At 36.3% G+C, this 20845-nt stretch overlaps 1 protein-coding gene across 1 annotated transcript in view; it reads right to left on the bottom strand.

The window, feature by feature from the left end:
- The window catches only part of PLEKHA2 (pleckstrin homology domain containing A2), an 856672-nt gene that overhangs the window by 731433 nt on the left and 104394 nt on the right, over positions 1-20845 (bottom strand). The window contains exon 2 of the mRNA XM_044084332.1: positions 11179-11342. Within this exon, the coding sequence (XP_043940267.1) occupies positions 11179-11319 (141 nt within the window). The 5' untranslated portion in view covers positions 11320-11342. The remainder of the gene's footprint in view (positions 1-11178; positions 11343-20845) is intronic.

Raw genomic sequence — 20845 nt, 5'->3', positions numbered from 1 at the left:
TACTAAATATGTACCCAACTCAGGTCAGATAACTTATTTAGGTATAATACTATCTAAAGATATTAAATCTATTATATATAATAACTATAATACCTGTTTTCTTAATATACAAAATATTTTTAATACCTGGAATAATATGTTTTTACTATGGAGGAGAGACTTACAATTATTAAAATGATAATATTCCCCAAGATTTTATACTTAATACAATCAATAATACTTTCACCTACAAAAATAACTATCAAGAAACTGAATACACTAATGTTAAATTTCTTATGGGCACCTAATAGACCTAGGATTGCATTAAAGAAACATACTAATAGCTGGTCTCAAGGGATATTTCTTTTCCAGACTTTAATTTATATATTATCTCTTCTATTATAAAAGTTATTACTTTATTAATAGATCGGTCATATGTCGCAAAATGGAAAGATTATTGGGAGCTAATTAGTATGCACTTCATGAAAATCTCCTTAACACATAAAAATATGATTATAAATAACTCCATGTTGTGGTTGCTAAAGGAATTTTGTACTTCACCTATTACACCTAAACATATGGTCTGTTACCCATTAAATATTATTATTAGTTATCGTAACTTTATATTCATGCACCCTAAGTATAGGTAATGGAATTTTATTGTATTCCCTATAATTTATACTCAGGGTATGCTTATGTCATCTACTTCTGAAGGAGCTCATTTAGCTATAGATAATAATCTAAAGTACTGGTATCAGCTGATATCTGATAATAAAGTTAAAAATCTAGATTTCTTAAAACAAGAATTTGATCTAAGAGAAACTTGCTGGTTAGAGGTTCAGATCTTTAGACAACATCTCATTGATAGAATAGATCTAATGTCTATAACAGTTAAAGAATCTATTCCAAAACTGATTGATTACTTGATAATAAATTTACAGCATAAAGTTTCTGATAAAGGTAAACTTTCATATATACATAAAATTATCAGACAAGAAACTTTTACAATGTAGATTCATACTGGAATTATTTCACCTCTATTAATGGGGACCCACCAACTCAACAAGATAAACAATATATATTGGAATCTGCTTATAGAACTACATCTTCCATTGTCTGGAGACTTTATACATGGAAATTTTTACATAGATCTTTTATACACCTTTGATGATGAATAAAATTAATAATAAAGATAATCTATGTAAGAGATGTAATGTAGAAATTAATGCTGACTGGGCTCATATGTTTTATGACTGTATGAAGTTGAAAGAATACTGGAAGTCAATTAATGAATTTTTGCAGGCTCTTTTACAGATAATTTCATTATTTCTAAGTCTCTTATATTATTCAACACACCTGTACCTCAATGTGTTAAAAGATTAAGCTTCCCTTGTTATGGTCTATCCTAACAGTGGCTAGGAAAATAATAACTAGAAATTGGATTTCAGATACACCTCCTTCGTTCAATGAATTTAAAAATGTTATGAATATAATGTGTCATATGGAAATAAGCACAATTAGAATGAGAACAACTAGAAAAACATCACATTTTATTGTATGGGATAATTTACAAAATTTGTTAAAAAAATTCTAATTTCAATAGCACAGTATTTTAGTTTAATTAATTGATCTGATTGTAGTGGATGTCTTTGTAAATACTTTAGTTGTTTTGTTGAATATTATAATAATACCTATTTTTAATTATTTGTATAAAATTGTTATGATATTTCTCTTATATGTTAAAACAATAAACTTGTTTTGAAAAAAAAAGAAATCATAAGTATGTTTCCTTGGAAACATCTGAATCATTCTCTAAAGCACATAAAAGTTAGCTGACAGCAATATGTCAATTAAACTGTAATGAAATTAAAATTACATATCTATCAAACAATGGTTTACGCCTCTGAAAAGCTAACACAAAAACAACTGGTTCACAATACAGTGACAATAAGGTTGGCAATCACATGCATTACACAGAAACTGCAGAGAATCAAACATTTTTTTCAGAGTGCTGCATAATACAGGTATACAGTTATCCATACCAAGGCTAATACACATTACTTGATATGAAGGAATTGATCTTATCGGTTTTACTTATCTACGTAAAATACTTACTAGGAGAATACAGATGGGGAATACAGTTTTACAGATGTTTGCCAATTTATTAGCATTATTCAGCTGTTAAAGTGATTTGTCTCATTTTCCTTTGCAAATGTAAATAATCAACCCTTAGTTATAGAAGTAGTCTCCTTACCATATACCATATCAAATGTTACAGTGTTTTACACAGTGTGCTATTTTTGCAATTAATTGCATTTGTAAGCACTCTCTATTGAAAATTTTCTTGAAGCTGAAAACTCCAGACATGCATCATGAAAGATGTACCCACAATGTCTCACTGCCTATATTAGTGAATAAGGTGCTATTTTTCCATGCTATGTGCAGCAGCAAGGGAATCGTTTATCCTAGTAAGCCAATCTGTCAGCTACTTCAAACAGGCGAAACAATCATCCTTGAAAATGAACACATTTGATGCTCTATTAGTGAAACCATAATGAAAACGATTAGCTGTTCCTCTAAAAAGCACGGTGTTTTTGATTACCCAGAATGCTTTCGTGTTATTTGTAGATTATTGCCAATACATTACTTGACATCATTCTGGCAGTGTGGTCATAAGGAAAAACTGAGTTAACAGTGAAACTAAAGCATCAAAAAACATGTCATAATCTTTATTTCATTTTCAAATAACATGCAGCTTTAACATAGGTGGTATGTCCCTAAATGAAATTAGCTGTAAAACACGGATGTATGAGAAATGTAACCATACACTTTAAGAAGGTAAAGCTAAGCACCTCTTTTTAGGTGTGATTTGGAACTAGTAGTCAAGTCAAGTTGCTTATGGTCATATTACCATTATTTTGTAGACATCTTATGGCATTTACTTGCATTTTGGTCATACAATTACTGTTACTCGAATACTTGTTTGTTACAAACTGTAATGCTCTTTATTTGTTAACTATTTTTGTTGTTTAGTTTTGCATTCCTCCCAGGTCCACTCTGAAAATGGACTCTGTCTAGTAGGGTTAACAAGATCTACAAAATGTAAATAAATAAAAAATACAGTATGTAAACAGACAAAACTAGAAAAATCAAACACAGGGCGGGAGGATGAAGTCCTTTGACAGCACTTAGCCTTAATCCTCAGTGCTATATTGACAAACGTAATATTTTTTTGGCTTGCTTCTAGCATGTTCCGACAACAAAGCAATGAAAAAAAGCAGCACTATTTAGTATTTTTGTATCAGTTACGAAATCCTAAATAATTATAAGCATATTATTAGCTAGAACTCTGTAAATGAAACAGGGGTAATCTGGTATGCAAAGTGTAACTGAACACATAAAAGCAAAAAAAGAAAAAAACTGCACATAATATATTCAGGAATGCTGTAAGTAATGTGCAAAAAAGTAGCTTCAGAATATAATGTTTGACTATTTTCTGTCAGGCAAAGCATTATATTATGCTACAGTTGCTTGAAGATACAAGGAGGAAATAAACCTGTCTAGTCTACCCTTCATATACATTTACCACTCTACCAAACAAACTGAAACCTAACAAGGGCACACTCTAATAATGAAAAAATAAAAAAATACGAGCAGTGCAAACTTTAAAACCGCTTTATTACCACAGAAATAGTGGAATAGTGGCATACTAATACGGTGAATTTTTTGGACATTAAAATTGGAAAAACAGAAGTGGGTTTACAGAGCAATATATATAGAAAGGAGACATACAGTAACGCCCTTTTACATTTTGAGAGTTGCCACCCCTTCCACCAGAGAAAAAGTGTAGTGAAAGGGAAGAGTGTTAGACTGTCTCAATTGGTGAGTGACAATGATTTATACCAAGATGAAATGTATAAACTAATAGGGATGTTCCTTGAGAGGGGATATCCCTTGAAGTTGCTCTTGAGAATACATAATGAGGTACTAAGTAATAGAAATACAAGGTTTCCACCTACTCTTTGGGGACATGAGTTTAAAGGACAGGGACCAAAACAGAAGCCAGAAAGTGAGGCATTTATTTTCAGATATAATAATCAAGTGCCTGACATTATTAAGACAGTTAATAGAATATGGCTTCTGTGTATCTCTGAGGAAAATAAAAAGAAGTTAGGTATGTTCCCTAAAGTAGTATTTAGTAGGGGGAAAAAATATAAAAAATATTTTAGAAAGACCAAACAAACAAAAACAAAGATCATTAATGTATAAATGTGGGATGTGCAGGAACTGCAAATTTATTAATGATAGGCCTTGTGCTTCTGTCCATGGATATGAGAGGACAATAGCTTGCCCAGGTAGATGCTGTTGTAATACATCAATAGTAGTTTATATCGCAACATGTACAGTATGTTCAGGCTTCTACATGGGCAAAACTGTCCGAAGATTAAAGGACAGAATATCAGAGCATATTAGAGCAATAAAGAGAAAGGACAAACATAATGCCCTTTATACTCATAGTAAAAGTTGTCAGAATTTTTAAAAATACATCTTTTTGTGTGACAGATAAAATCAGTCCTAGTGATAGAGGTGGTAATGACAGACTGAGGGTGGAAGAAAAGGAATATAATTAGCAGGTAAGACTAAACGCCACTGCCCCCCCAGGTCTTAATGATAATATATCTGTTATGCCACTATACCCCCAGGTCTTAATGATAATATATCTTTTATGCCGCTACACCCCCAGGTCTTAATGATAATATATCTGTTATGCCTATCCTAAAACAAAAAGCAGAATGTATTTAGGGATTGTGCAATAAATGAAGAATTAATTAAATATAGTGTAATATGTGGTAGCAATTTTTAATGTATTTTAAATGTTTATTTGTTATATATGTATGGAGGTATATTATGTGGATGAATGTTTATTTAAATAGTTTTAGGGAGGGTAATGATTTCATTCATGAATTATTTATGCAAATTGTGAATTTGATATTGGGACAAATGATTGGTTAATGGTGAATTTAAATGCATATTTATTTGGTGTTGTGGCTTGCTCACATTAACTCTGATGAAGCCAATGAGATTGGTGAAAGCGCTTAGTTTTTCGAGAGAATACACTAGTCTACTATTTCTGTGGTAATAAAGTGGTTTTAAAGTTTGCAATGTTCGCATTTTTTTTATTTTTTATTTTTACATTTACCACTCCACTTCCCCTCAATTCCAACCCCCCTTAACCCCTTTTCCATCTTTCTCATGCCTTCTTAAATGCCTGCATTGATTCCCTGTCTACTGCCCTTTCTGGTAGTGCACTTCAACCTTTCTGGAGAAAAGTACTTTTGGAACTCCAGGGAGTAGCTGTTCTCCACAACGTGCATGTGCTCCAACCTCCCCCCTCTATCCTTCCGTCACAAAATGAACTCCTCATATCTATGTAACATGACCTCCTTGTGCACCAATATCATGCCTCCATGCCCCGCCCCTTCTCTTTTGATCTCAAGTGAGAACAGCTTAGGTTCCTCTAGCCTCTAGTTATACTCCATCCTCTATATTCAATTGATTTTCTGGTAGTTTTCCTCTAGATTCCTCCCAGTAGCCTGATGTCCTTTTCCTTATACTACCTCCAGAACTAGATGCAGTACTTAAAATGTCATGTGAGTAAGGCTAAGTAAAGTGGAAGCATTACCATTTTGCTTCTCAAATTTATCCCCTGAGGATACACCCTTGCATTCTATGTGCTACTTCAGCTGTCCTGTCGTGGTTCAAGTGTGGTCAACAGCCCCATTTTTTTTGTCATCATTTCCAGGCTGGTTGTGGCCCAAGTGCAGCAATGTGCATTTGTCTGAACAGGACCTCCAACTGCCATCTTTCCACCCACCCATTTAACTTTATCTTTTGTTAAACATTTCTCTACTTCACCCAGTGCTGCATCTATGTCTCTGTTTCCAGCAAATATGGTGATCCTGTTCTATCTTCACTCAGATATGTCTGAGACACATACACTGAAAAGTACTGGATCCTGCCATACTCCACTAGTCACTTCCTTTACTTCTGACATTGGCCCTCTCACCACAAACCTCTGTATTAAAGGTCTTGTTGACGTATAGGCAAACCATGACTTTCCCCACCATCTTCACTCAACCAAGCATGTTCTCTCCCTTCCTTCCTTCTTTCTGCTGTGTAACTACCAAAGCCTTTGTTTCCTTCTTTAACCTTTCTGCTAATCCCTTTCATGTTTAACCTTTGCTTTCCTCACCATCTCACCTGCCTTTTTTCCTAGCCTTCACATACTGTGGTACCTCCACCTCACCATCTGTACTTCCTGCAGGCCCTGTCTTTTGCCCTAATTGCTAATCTTACACTTCTGTGTAGCCCCACTGGTCTTTCTCATCTTTTTACTCTTCTTTGTTTTCCTCACATCCACGTCCACAGCCCTGAATAATCCATCCCTGATGTTTTCCCATGGCTTGCTTTCTCCTTTGACTTCTAGAACTCCTGATTCTTCCCTGACAACCTACCACAGCACATCATAATGCACTCTTCTAAATTCCTACATCAGCATCTTCATCATCATCTTTATGTTACTATTCCCTTCCCCTACTTTAAATCACACAGTGACATGATCACCACTGCTACAAATGCCTAAACCTGGACATCCATGAGACCTGCTACGTTGGTTACGACAACATACATTTACTGTTTACAAGTTTAAGCACTCAGAAGTCATTTCCTACACATTTGGATACTCTGGTATATTTCAAAACCTGGTGATTACGCTGTCATATGGCTGCTGTTATATTTATCCAGATGAAGTCAAGTCACCATGCCTATTTTTTCATTTTACATGTGATGTGAAATTATGTTTACTATCAAAATGTTGAACGGCAGTTATGCAAAATTGGTATGGTCGAATGTGTGGTTCTCAGTTTCCATAATGCAGATCTGAAAATGTTCAAATCCACCTTAGTGAATGCTAGTGTTCATTTGCTCATAAGAGGTCGACATTGTGAATGGAGATTGCACTACACTGGGGATCGGGAAATTTACCCTTTTCCTCACTGAAGTGCAGTCTCGGAGTTTGTATATATAACATGCAGGGGGTGTGGGGCCACAGTCCCCCAAGTTTGCCTCCCTTACAAAATGTAAATAGAAACATCAACGGAAGTCAAGGAAACTTGGGTAATGTCGATAATATCAAAATTATCGCCATTACTGCTGTCGTCATTTTGAATAAGTAATGTTTCTCTTTTCGACATTTATTTTCGCGTACCTCAGTAAATGACAAACTTCAATTCGACATTTGATAGTAAACTATGAAATTATATTAAGAAAGGCTTCCGCTCATCTGACATGGTTTTTGATAAGGGACATATCCATGTGACTGTGGAAGTGGATGGACAGATCAGCTGACTCCTCAGAAATGATACAATGACTAGTAGCCTAACAGACTCTGTAAAATATTAAATTAGGGAAGAGATGGGCACCCCCCAGTTTTAATTACTATTTAGTGAATTTTATGATGAAGTCAAGCGTCTTCACTGTTGATAGCCATTGCAGCTTAATCATTTATGTTAAGAATTGCCGAATGTTAAACTTTTAATTTTGCCATAAAATAACTATGATCCTTCAAGCTGCAACAACAGGAAATTAATTTTAGCAAGTTTTGTGTTCCATCCTCTCTCTGCAGAAGTAGTAGATATCACAGATATCACTACTATAATAGCAAACGTAAGGTGAAAAAGATTCAGAAACAAAAGTACAGAAAAGCATCCAGAGCTGCTTAGGATAGTTAAAGAAAATGTATCAACTAACAGAAAGACCAGGCCACTTCAAAGTCTGGACCTTTATGATTCTTCCCTGGTTGTAGCAGTCGTTTAAACTACAGAGACAGATCCACAGATATACACAGGATGTAAGGGTTGTTTTCAAAACATTAGTGACTGACATTCAATTGTGCAATCTCTGGTGTATGGCCTGTTGGCATTACTGTAAAAGGACAAATTGCTGGTATACTGGAGATTTCCCCTTTCCCTGTGATGGTGCGACTGAGGAGTTTGTGTATATAAGGAGCCGGGTTATAGAATGTACCCCTCTTACATCAGATGAGGCAGAGTGGCATCCCCCCTACAAATCCACTTTTTAATCAGTGATTTATTTTTTTTTTTACTCCTAAAAGCTGTTCATATTTAGGAACTTGCACTCATTTGAGATCATTCTTCGGTGAGATGGTCCGTCTATAAGCCCTAGAGTAGCAAGTGCTCAAAGACCACTGTTGTGAAGCCATCGACTAAAGCATCTTGATGCTTACATAGGCTGCTGCTTACTCTTAAACTCAAATATGAATTTGGGCAAGCAGTTGTTTCTCCTTACCCCCGCACATTACTGAGGTTTGAGCAAAGAAAGTATAGCAACCATGGGGAGGGAGTGGGAGGGGAATTTCAGGAAAAAGGAGGTGGGTTTAGGGTTGGGGAACAGGAGGCAACTTTTAGGGTTTGAGAGCAGGAAAGGAGTTTTAGGATTAGGAAGTGGGAAATAAGTATTAGGTTTAGAAAGTGGAAGGAAAGTCTTAGGGTTAAGAAGCAATCAGGGAACTTAGGTTTAGGGAGGGTCGCTTGGGATTTTAGGTATAGGGACCTGGTACTCAGCAATAAAGACAGTGCTACACCTCCCCAGTGTCATGTCCTCCCTGGCGAGTTTGGACCAAAAAGCTGTCTCGTTTAAAATAAAAATTAATTCGGTAACCCCAGCAAACTCTGTAACAGTTACGGGCTATTCCAAAGCAAATTTCATCCTATTAAATGACAGCTTGTCAAAATTCAGTGCCCCTCTCAACCCCGAGTTCACACCAACCTGTGCAGAATTGTTCACATAGACCCTGTACAACCATGTAAATGGTTGTATAGAGGCTGCTATAACTACTAAAAGTAAGCCCAAAACAAACACTAAAAACAAACCACAACGGTGGAATCCTAACCTTAACAGGGTAGATAACAAAAGAAAAAAATGTCATGGCTAAAATCAGGAAGAGCAACTGTCATAATGACAGAAGCTCTCTCTAAACTAAACTAAACTAAGCTAAACTAAACTAAACAGGAAACTAAGAGGACTGATTAGTCCAAAAGGCCAGTTACAATGTCAAGACAGCCTCACTGGTTAAACACAACCAGAAGGCCTTCTACAGCTATGTCCAAAATCTCAAAGGTAACACACATTATTGTGCTGAACTGGTGGTCAGTGGTGCCACATTCAATGAACAGACTGACATAGTGAATTTTTAGGCTGCCAAATTCATCTCAAACTTCAAACTTTAAAACACTCTGTAGACACAATAGTTAATGGAAAATACATGCAATAGGAATACGTTTAGAAGGAGAAATAACTTCCTTAAAAAATAAGTAGAGAGGCTATAAAATGTATTATGTCAGCTAAAGATAAGGAAGCAGATTAGACAAAGCAAACAGAATCATACTTTAAAATTCTGGTGCTATAAAAGTCCCTTCATTTTATATGGAGGAAAAAAAGTAAACTATTATATGCAAAAATATATCTTCAAGAAGTGCAAGCATATATGTGAGTGTGTGTGTGTGTGTGTGTGTGTGTGTGTGTGAGTGTGTGTGTGCACACCCATGTGTGTGTGCATGTACATGCGCGCGCGTGTGTGTGTGTGTGAGACTGTGTGTGTGTGTGTGTGTGTGTGTGTGTGTGTGTGTGTGTGTATGTGTGTGTATGTGTGACATTGTGTGTGTTTATATATCCGTGAGAGAGTGTGTGTGTGTGTGTGTGTGTATATCTGTGACAGTGTGTGTGTTTGTATATCTGTGAGAGTGTGTGTGTGTGTGTGTGTGTGTGTGTGTGTGTGCATGTGTGTGTGTTTGTGTGTGTGCATGTACGTGCGTGTATGTGTGTGTGTGTGAGACTATGTGTGTGTGTGTGTGTGTGTGAGAGTGTGTGTGTGAGTGTGTGTGTGTGTGTGTGTGTGTGTGTGTGTGTGTGTGTGTGTGTGTGTGTGTATGTGTATGTATCTGTGACATTGTGTGTGTTTGTATATCCATGAGAGTGTGTGTGTGTGTGTGTGTGTGTGTGTATATGTGTGTGTGTGTGTGTGCATGTGTGTATATGTGTGTGTATATGTGTGTGTATCTGTGACAGTGTGTGTGTTTGTATATCCGTGAGAGTGTGTGTGTCTGTGTGTGTGTGTGTGTGTGTGTGTGTGTGTGTGTGTGTGTGTGTGTGTGTGTGTGTGTGCGCGCAGCATGCACATGCACAAGTGTGTGAGCTGCATGGTAATGCTGAAGCTTCAACCTACAAGTGGGCACAGTGTCCTAAATACTAGTCTTACTTAACTTCATATACCTTAGAAGCTTTTAACTATTACATAACTTTCAAACTCAGAAAATGACTAGAACACTAAATAGTCCCAGCAATGGCATCAGGTAATAAACACGTCTAGTGCTAAAAAGTTTTGTGCAGAACAAATTTCCATATGGAATATGAATGCAGAACATCAGTTAAACATGTTCAAAAGATGTTATGGTCATACAACAGGCTGCCAAGCATTGAAATAAAAAAATCCCAACAGCCACAAATTATACAAGTTGCAAACCTAACTTGACCAAGTTATCTTAAGACATTTATGCTTGTCCCTTTTCTTTGGTTTTCCTGACCATTTGTTCAGTGAGCAATGTCAAACAGTGTCAGCTATGATTTTTAGTACAGTTATTGTTTTAACAATCTCCTTTCTCAAAAACTCACTATGCAACTAGCTTCTACTCATTTCCAGAAGTGGATGCTTTCAGTAATGTACCACAGTGCAACAAGTATGAATCCATGCTTGCTCCTTACATTTTAAGGTTTAAACCTAATTTTGAAACATGCTTTGGTAAAACTGATGTGTATGGACACAGATCTTGTATCATAACAGCTCACCAGAACTACTGACACTATCAAAAAGTAGGCAAAGCCCAAAAACTGTAACAACTAGCAGCACTAGACAACTGCAACTATATTTTGTAAAAATTTCACTCATTCTGGCATCTAATATTCTTGAAAAAATGTGCATCGTATGCCCTTTGTGAACAACATAATCAATAAACAATAACAAGGAAGTAGCAGAGTAACGATAAGGGAGTATTACAGAAGTAAGTTATCCATAGTCAGCATTCTCTTCCTTGTGCCCCAGTGGTGGCAGTGAATATGTCTCACCTGAGGATTATCCATGTACCATAGCAAATAATTGTTATCTGTATCCAGGATGAAATAGCGTCGCAAAAATTTGCAGCTGCTTTCATTTTCCTCAATGTCCAGGAACCCACAAGTACGATTTTTTCGATCCAAATATGGCATTACTGTTTCCTTCTATCATTACCCTAGAATGAAAAAGAAAACAAGTATTATACAACTCAGTTACCCTATAACACTGCACTTCATTGAAGTATATGTCACACCTACACAGACTTCTTAACGAAGCCTCAGCTAGTTAAAAAGACTAGATTTGGCAGGTAAAAGAGAAGTTTACATTTATCATCGCTGGAAGACCTCACATTAGTAAAGGTAGGATGGTAAATATGATTTTACTTAGCCAGCTACAGAAGATGCAATAATTAGATAAGTGAATAGATGTCTGTTGGTCTACTGGGATTTTTCCATAAGCCTTAATGTCTGCCAGATTTCGAAACTTAGTTCAAATCTCTGCTGCAGTTACTGAGATTCAAAAAGGCTTAAGGCTTTATTGACAGATCTCTGGAATTTCATATTCCATAATGTTTTAAAACAACTGTAATTATTTAAAAGAAAACGTCACTAACCAGAAAGGAGAACAGTAAGTATCTAATTTCTGGATCAGATGAAAACAAGAATGTACATAAAACACATTTACATGAAAGCAGACAAGACAAAAGGAAGTCTGAGGATTCTGGCATTAAACATTTCAGCCTAAACTGTAAGTGTCCTGGTGAATAGAAATGTAGATATTCATGTGAGGGATACTGTCTCAAATGAGACATACTGCAGGGGTCAAAACTAAATATGCAATGTTCAACTAAACTGAAAAATAAGTAAACTTTAGCAGTAGACATGTTTCCATTCTCCTAAACAACACCTTTTAAAGTAAATTTATTTTACTGTCAGAATAAAACAATTATGCCTCACCACCTGTCACTGTGAAACTTAACAATGCAGGTAACTTATTGTATCAACACAGTTAAAAACTACTTCCACAGTCCATTTCTTAATGCAGCAGCACTGAAGTTTGCACAAATGTGTAGAAAAGGGGAACTATTAAAAGAGAAAAAAATACCTTCTCCCTTAACACCAGACTTCAGAGGCACCTTTCTAAACAACTAAGTTTACTACACAGTTGACACAGTGCAGCTAAAACATTTACAAACATAAACTTAAAGATTCATGACACTTTAAGATTCAGCAAAATTTGATATAAAACTAGTAGCATTTTCTATGTCTATATCCAAGTCTGTATCTATATGGATATCTATAAAAAATTATACATATATATATATATATATATATATATATATATATACATATATATATATATATATATATATATATATATATATATTTATATATACACATATATATATAAAATCTTTTCATATATTTATATATTTTTTTTGCTTAAGGCAAGTCCCCTTTCACCCACATCCCTCAAAAATTAATCACGTCAAATCTATGGTTCACTTTGGTTGCAACACTGGGGAAAGGAAAAATTCCCCAAAACGTGCATAGTGGTCTTCAGTGATCATAGTTTTCACTCTAACAAGAGTGAGCAACAGATTTCCAAAGTACCACAAATCAAGGAAATGCAGGAGCCATGAATGCATTATGTGTGCATACAAGCACAGACACACAAACACATGTATATATACATATGGATGGACTGCATTTGGTCTAAATTCTCTTTATCTGACATCTGTTTAGTCAACAATATTTGGTCAATAAACAGAGAGTCAACAAGTGTGCAGGATCACACACTACTCAGAGTTGGGGAATATGACACTTCCAGATATTGAACAATCTTTGGAGTTAATATACATAATTAGCAGGGGACGTGGAGGGCTGTTTTTTCTCATTATTTGTAGTGCAAACATTTCATGCTCTAAAGTTCTTTCCTGAAGTTCACATTTTCGACCTTATGCAGACAATGTTTACAATCTCGACATATAGGTACATATAAATAGATACAGGGAAATGAATTGGGCAAAAAAATTACTGGCAAACACTATTGGCTGTCAATGAACCCACTGGCCTGAATGGTGTTTTAAATGTGAAGCCACCTTTAAAAGGAAGAATGTAATAGTGATCATAAGGCTGTTTCTGGCCTGGTGGTACTAACACAGTTAACAAAGAATAAATAGATAAATAATAACTATGAAAGAATACGTCGTACTTAATTACATGTTCACTTTAATTTGTACTTTTATAGCACACGATCTGCAAATTTAGAGTATTTAATAAGGTATTTTAATAAGGTTGAATATTGTCTGATGAAGTCTGCAGTTTGAATAAATGAGAGACAGAAGCATTTACAGTTAATGATTTGGTCTCCACTATTCATAGGTTCATAGGTAGGTACTAGGCTATTGGCCCTAGGGCCAATATAAGCCTAGCCAAAATGGCAGCCCGGCTTTCACCACCCAAGAAAATTATTTTCCTGTGCCCCTGTCAAGCAGAGCCACAAAAGTGACCCCGGGGTGAATTTCCTATTTCCCATCCAATCACCAAGATTTTTCTTGAAGAGTGCTAATGAGGAGCTCTGCTTGACATAGATAGGTAGTCTGTTCCAGAGTATGGGAAGTCTCTGGGACAGGAATCTATCCCTCCAGCATTTTCTGTTTATTGTGGTGACAAGGTTTAGGTCACTAGAGCGTGCAGCTTGGAGGGATTGGGATTTCTTTAAGTGGAGCATGTCCAACAGCTCTGGGTTTGACATAGCTTTGTATGTTAGGCAGAGATCGCCTCTGAGTAGGCGATATACGACGGAGTAAAGCTGGAGTTTTTTGAGACCGTCTGCTTTTTTTTTTTACTTTATCATTTTATATAATATACTTTTTATTTATTTTCTTATTAGTTTTGTATGGTGAAGTGGTTTCCTTATATAATATATATATGGTGAAATGGTTTTGTTATATAATATATAATATATAAAACATATCTATATATATATATATATATATATATATATAAATTGGTGACATGGTTTTGTTATATAATATATAATTATAATTATAATTTTGTTATATAATATATAAAACATATACAGAATGATAGTTTCATTTCAAACTTTCTGACTATATACCTGTTATCAGGTATGGGAGTGTTTTACTTTGTTGTAAAATAAAGCGTATTGGTATACATGTTATCAAATTCAAATCCCTTCCCCTATCCTTATCAGTGTGATATTTGAGCTGTTACTGCTCTACTTACTAAATGTCTTAATAATTTAAACATTTTATATACATATATATATATATATATATATATATATATATATACAAAATCATACAGATGTGGAACATGTCTAGTAGGGCAGGGTCCGAGATTGCCTTCTAGGTGAGACACAGTTCACCTCTGAGCAATCTGCATGATACCGAGTAGAGTAATAGTGATTTGAGCCTGTCAACATAGGACAGGTGTTGGAGCCCATGGATTCTCTTTGCCAGGTATTTCTGTGGCCTTTCCATTTTTTTGCAGATGTTTGGAGTGGTACATTCCAAACTGGGTGTTATACTCAATCATTGGTCTAATGAGGTAGGAGTCCAGAGAGGTAATAACCTCCTTTTTTTCTGGATGCACTCCCTTTATTTATGAGGTAAACAAGTTAAAGGCTTTTCTGACCACTCCCGCTACATGATGGTGGAATGTGAGATTGTTATCAATCTGAGTACCCAGGTCTCTCACCACAGGTTGTGTGTTTAGTGGGTTGCTGTTAATGTGTAGGGAGGGTTGCGTTTTTTCCAAATGGTATGACGATACTTTTTTTGCGTTTAGCTTGAGGCCATGACTATGGCACCAGTCATTAGTTGTTGTGAGACCCTTTTGCAGTATGTTAACATCATTTGGGGATTCAATGACAGCACCCAACTTACAGCTGTCCAAAAACATGGTCAGCCACAGTCCTTTTGCCTTTGCCTGGACCTCTGAGAAGCAGATGTCAAACATTAGGGGTCCCAGGATAGATCCCTGGGGAACTCCACTAGTGACAGGACTGCTATTGTGACCTTGAGGGTCCTGTCAGTAAGCCAGCTGGCCACCTACATGATGAGACAGGGATTTACACAAAGTTGTGTTAGCTTTTTGATGATGTCCAAGTGGAGGATTGTGTCAAAGGCCTTGGCCAAGTCAAGGTAAGCTGTATGTACTGACTTTCTCTCATCCAGGGCCTTGGTGACAGTTTCAAAGAAATCAATTAAGTTCAACAGGCAAGATCGGCGAACTGGGTGGGGTCAATTGCTTGGAGATTGCCTATGTCCTTGTTTATGAGATCCATAATAATATGCTCCATGGCTTTACAGATCAGACTTGTCAAGCTAATTGTAGTGGCACCATCTTTGTGCAAGGGGATGATAATGGCAGTTCTCCACTATGCTGGGATGAAGCCTATACTTAGTCTCTGGTTGAAAAGGGTCCTCAATGGTGAAGTTAGTTCTTGCTGGAGATGGTGCAGAATACAGCCTGAGATACTATCAGGTCCCATGGAAGCTGTGTTCTTTGCCTTGAGATGCAGAACAAGTATTAGAGATGTCGAAAGGGCCTATCTGCTAGCAGGTTGGCTAAGTCAAGATAAGTGTAAGTGATACTGTTAAGTACTAATTCAGAACAAGCCTGGGGTTTGCCATGGAGATTCCTGATGTAACTGAAGAAGGCTTTGTGGTTTCCCTTTGTTTCAGAGGCTAGCTTCAATTCATACTTGGTTTTGGGGAGTTTTACTAGTTATCTAATTTGCTTGTTGAGGATAAGGAGGGAGTTTTTCAATTTGGAATTTGTTTCTTTTTACCCTTGGATAACAGTTTCTTCCTTTTGTTGTAAAGCCTGTTGAAAGAAGATGCCCAACAACCAGGTGTGTGTTTCCTTGTGGGACAGGTTTTAGTTCTGTTGGGTATGACTGACTCCATGCAGTTGTACAGGTGCTTGTATACTGCACTGGCATACTGTTCAGCATATTTGTCTGCATCCTCTGAGGGGGACAGTGAGGTGAAGCTACAGATACCCTCACTTAGGAGGTTATAGTCAGCTTTTGGGAAGTGTTTTAGCTTGATTATCGCTGGGGGGGGGGATGAGATAGAAATGTAGAATGAGATCTCACTAGAGAAGAACATACTATGGGAGTGGTGCAGCGGTCACCCATGTGGGTGAGAACCAAGTCCAGAATGTTATCTCCTCTTGTGGGAGATGAGACGAGCTGGTCTAGTGCATTAGAATTGATGAATTCAAGGAATTGTTGAGGCAGTGCATTGGTGCAGGAATAGTTCACCCAGTCTGTGGTGGGGTAGTTGAAGTCACCAAAGATCAGGATGTTAGGGGGTATCTTGATGGAGTCAAGTAGTGCCAGGAAAGAAGAGTGGGTGTCCTGGCTCATGGAGGGGGTATATACCTGGCTATAACTTGGATAGGTGTCTTGCCAATTGTCACTTGCACCTGGAGTAGTTCTAGTATGTCATGCTGGCAAACCAGTCTGGAGGTGTGCCTGTCCTTAATGAAGATAGAGACTACAACACCTTTAGTCTTCTCAACTTCATTTTTATGTCAGAAAGTGTGGAATGACATGTAGCCTGGTAATGCAGGGGTGCTCTCTGCAGCCCTGAACAAAATTTCCATGACAGCACAGACATTGGCATCTTCCAGTGCAAGAAGAGCCTCCAGTGAGCGCATTTTCAGATTAAGGCTCCTAGTGTTAAGCAGCATGTTCTTCAGTTTGCTTCTGGCAGATCTTTTATGTTGGAAGATTTGTCTTTGGGACATTGCCTAAAAAGGGCAAAATGCAGTTGGCAAGAGCCTTGGCCAGGATCCGGAATCCCAGTAGTGACAGGCGGCAAAACATTGAGGCCTGTCAACCATGTCATCCCAGGCAGACAGATACTGATCCCCTTAGAATAGCACCAGAAACTAAGCCAACTGTTGAAGTCAATTATTTTTTGTTGGTATTGTGGTATTATTCTTGGTGAAGGTAGGATGCTGCTTAGGGCAGGGGCCATACCTGCCTGGGATACATACACTGAGAGCTCAATCATGTCTTTTTTCATATAGTCCAGGGAGGTACAGCTCAGGTCATTCACACCAACATGGACAATGACAGAGTCATACTTGTACTTGTTGTGGAGAAACTTAAGTGGGTGCGTGATGTGGTGGATTTTGGCACCAGACAGACAAATGACCGTGACCATCTCCTTGTTGAGCCTGGTGAGGGGGGGACACTGGTGTGTCTCACAATTAAGTCGCCAATGACTAGTATGTTTGGTTTATTGTTATGCCTTTTGGGCTGTGATAAGTTATTGTTTTGCCTTATGGGCTGTGTTTGTGAGACACTGGTATGTTGTCTGCTGTGTGTGGTGTGTTTTGTGTTGTGTGTGGAATGTTTGTGAGTGTGTTTTGGGGATCTCTGCAGTTTAGGTAAGTGTTTATTGAGGGCCTCTGCATAGAGGTGTGTGTGTTGTGCTTGGCTATATGATGTGGGTGGTGTGTTTGTGCCAACAATCTCCTCTTTGTCAGGAGTACTAACTGCGGAGCGAGAGAGAGCATAGACGCCAGTCTACTGATGTACATGCATTTCTTGCAAGTACAAGAATTATGTGCTAGGAGAAGAGGGCTGCCAGTAAACATGAGGCAGTTGCTAGACTGTCTCAGTATAGCCATGTTGACCAGGCTGGCGGGAGAAATTTATGGGAATTATCCAGACATAGTGTTCTGAGTACTTGGGCAGACTTATGGAGAGAGGATTTTGATAAGGATTTGTCCCAAGAGTGTTGACCACAAAAACCTTCTTAAATGTAAAGTAACTGGCCTGAAGCACAAGTGCTAAAACCAAAACTAAGATGCGTAGAATAACAGATAAATTTAATCAGGCTACCAACAAGCAGTAATAAATGCAGCAGAATGAAAGCACTTGAACATTTAAGAGCACACAGTGAAAAAATAAGGTGACAAAACAGGGAAACACAATTACAGTAAAAGCAGCTGAATAAAGTGTAACTTTTTTGTTATTAAGTGGAGAGGGAGGAAACAGAAGATAGTTCAAGATTAAGAAACTAAGGGGGTTGGCCTTCCCAAATGCTCTCTGTGTACTCAGCAGACTGAGATCGGACAGGGAGGAGTGTCCAAAATCAAAGAAGCAAGGGGGGAGTACTTTCCAAATGATCTCACTGTACTAAGCTAGGTGAGAAAATGAGATAGGAATGGAGGAGTGACCAAAATCAGTTTTACAGCAGCGGCGGGCAATTCCAACGCCACCAAGTTTAAGAGTACAACAACACTTGGGTGGAAGAGCGGCAAAAATAATGCAGACAGAGTACAGAGGCCAGAGGCCAGCAATAAACAATGAAGCAAATATATAAATGCAATACTGTGCAAATCAAGTGCAAAATAAGTATACTTATCAGTTTGGTATATCAAATGGTTATAGAATCCAAAACAGCTAGGTAGTTAGCTCTGCTATAACAGCACTGCACAATTTCACAGAATGTAAGTCTTTGTACTACAAGTACAACAGAGAAAATAAACCTCAGGCAATCAGATGAACACAGAGGTGTTGGTACACATATATATGCATATACTACATATATATATATATATATATATATATATATATGTATGTATATATATATATATATATATATATATAGATATATATATATAGATATATATAGATATAGATATATACATATATGTATACATACATATATATATATATATATACATATACATATATATATATATATATATATCTACACACACATATATATAGCTACACACACACACACACACACACACACACACACTGTGTGTGTGTGTGTGTGTGTGTATGTTTGTAAACATATGTGTGTATATATATATATGTATATATATATATATATATATATAATATGTATATACATATACATACATTTATATATATATATATATAAATATATATGTGTGTATACAAATATATATCTATCTATATATATATATATATATATATATATATATATATAATATGCAGGGTCTCCTTCAAAGTATCGAAACTGCAGAACATTGAACCTCTGATCATTGAAGACCAGAGGAGCGAAGTCCTGCAATATTGAACCCTGTGAATAGAGATCACCGTACAGTGTGGAACAAGAACTTTAACATTCTGTTCACTGTAGTGTGATCTCTAAGTTGGTATAAAGTAGCAGGCGGTGTGGGGGAGTACAGGGGTGCTTGCCCCCCTGAAAAAAAGTGAAATAAGATGTTTTCACATTTTTTGGGGGGGCAGGTTTGACATTGCAGGTTTGATGTTTTGCAATTTCAATACTTTGAAGGAGACCCGATATATATATATATATATATATATATATATATATATATATATATATATATATATATATATATATATATATATATATATAGATACACACACACACACACACATATATATATATATATATATGTATGTGTGTGTATATACGTAGAGACATATAAATATATATTTATACATTCAATTTTATTTATATGTGCTTTATATTTATATGTTATATATCTTGTACATAATGTACATACTACATATTTATATATATATATATAATATATATATATATATATATATATATATATATATATATATATATATATATATATATATATATATATATACATATTATATCAATATCTCTCTGCATATCTATATCTACATACCATATATATATATATATATATATATATATATATATATATACATACATAATATAGATATAAATTTGTACATTTGTTCTCACACACACGCACACACCCACAGACACACACACACACACACACACACACACACACACACACACACACACACACACACACACACACACGCAGACACAAAAACACAGATGTATATCATTAATATTTGATGTTCCATCACATTAGTGACAGGTTCCTTGATGCTGGAGTGACTACACACACTAAAAAAGGAAACTTTAAACCAAACTAAATGTGTTGTAAAAGGAAACCATTCAGCTTCTTTTTTTAAGTCATAATCAAAAAAGAAAAACCATGCAGAAAAGATATGTTTTACATGTGGGTGTTTTTTCCCACAGCCACTAACTTGCATATATTAATGCCACAGTCTAACAGCAATGACCAAAGAAGAAATTCCATGCAGACTGCCACAGTCACTATTATGTAACTCAATGATCCTGTACTTGATTAAGACAGCACCCGGCAACTTATGGCAGCAGGAACAGCTGTTTATAAACTGCTCATTTGACAAACTCATACAAAATATATGCATATCTATGCATATTGTATATGTGTAGGTATATATATATATATATATATATATATATATATATATATATATATATACTGATACTGATTAAAACACCCACAACCTCAGTGTTTATAAAGTTGACACCGAAAGATTGATTTTGCAAACACTGACATTCTTCTGTGATTGAGCTGATCAATAAGCTCGGTGCATGCAAAAATTTACAAAAAAATTATATATCATATTTTTTGCAGGGAACAAGCCTCCCTCCACCCCCTCTCACCCAGCATTTATATATACTGACTCTGAGATCGCAGAATCTCAAGGAAAGGGCATATTTCCCTACCCTGAGAACTTTGCAATCTTGCACAGCTGTTGATCATCTGTTTTGTCAGCCACATAAATGCTATGGAGTATTTCTAC

This window comes from Protopterus annectens, chromosome 9.part0 (assembly GCF_019279795.1).
Source record: "Protopterus annectens isolate FY-2018-M chromosome 9.part0, PAN1.0, whole genome shotgun sequence".
Lineage (NCBI taxonomy): Eukaryota > Metazoa > Chordata > Ceratodontiformes > Protopteridae > Protopterus > Protopterus annectens.
Note: the sequence above shows the minus strand (reverse complement) of the source record. Positions and strands in the feature narration are given on the sequence as shown.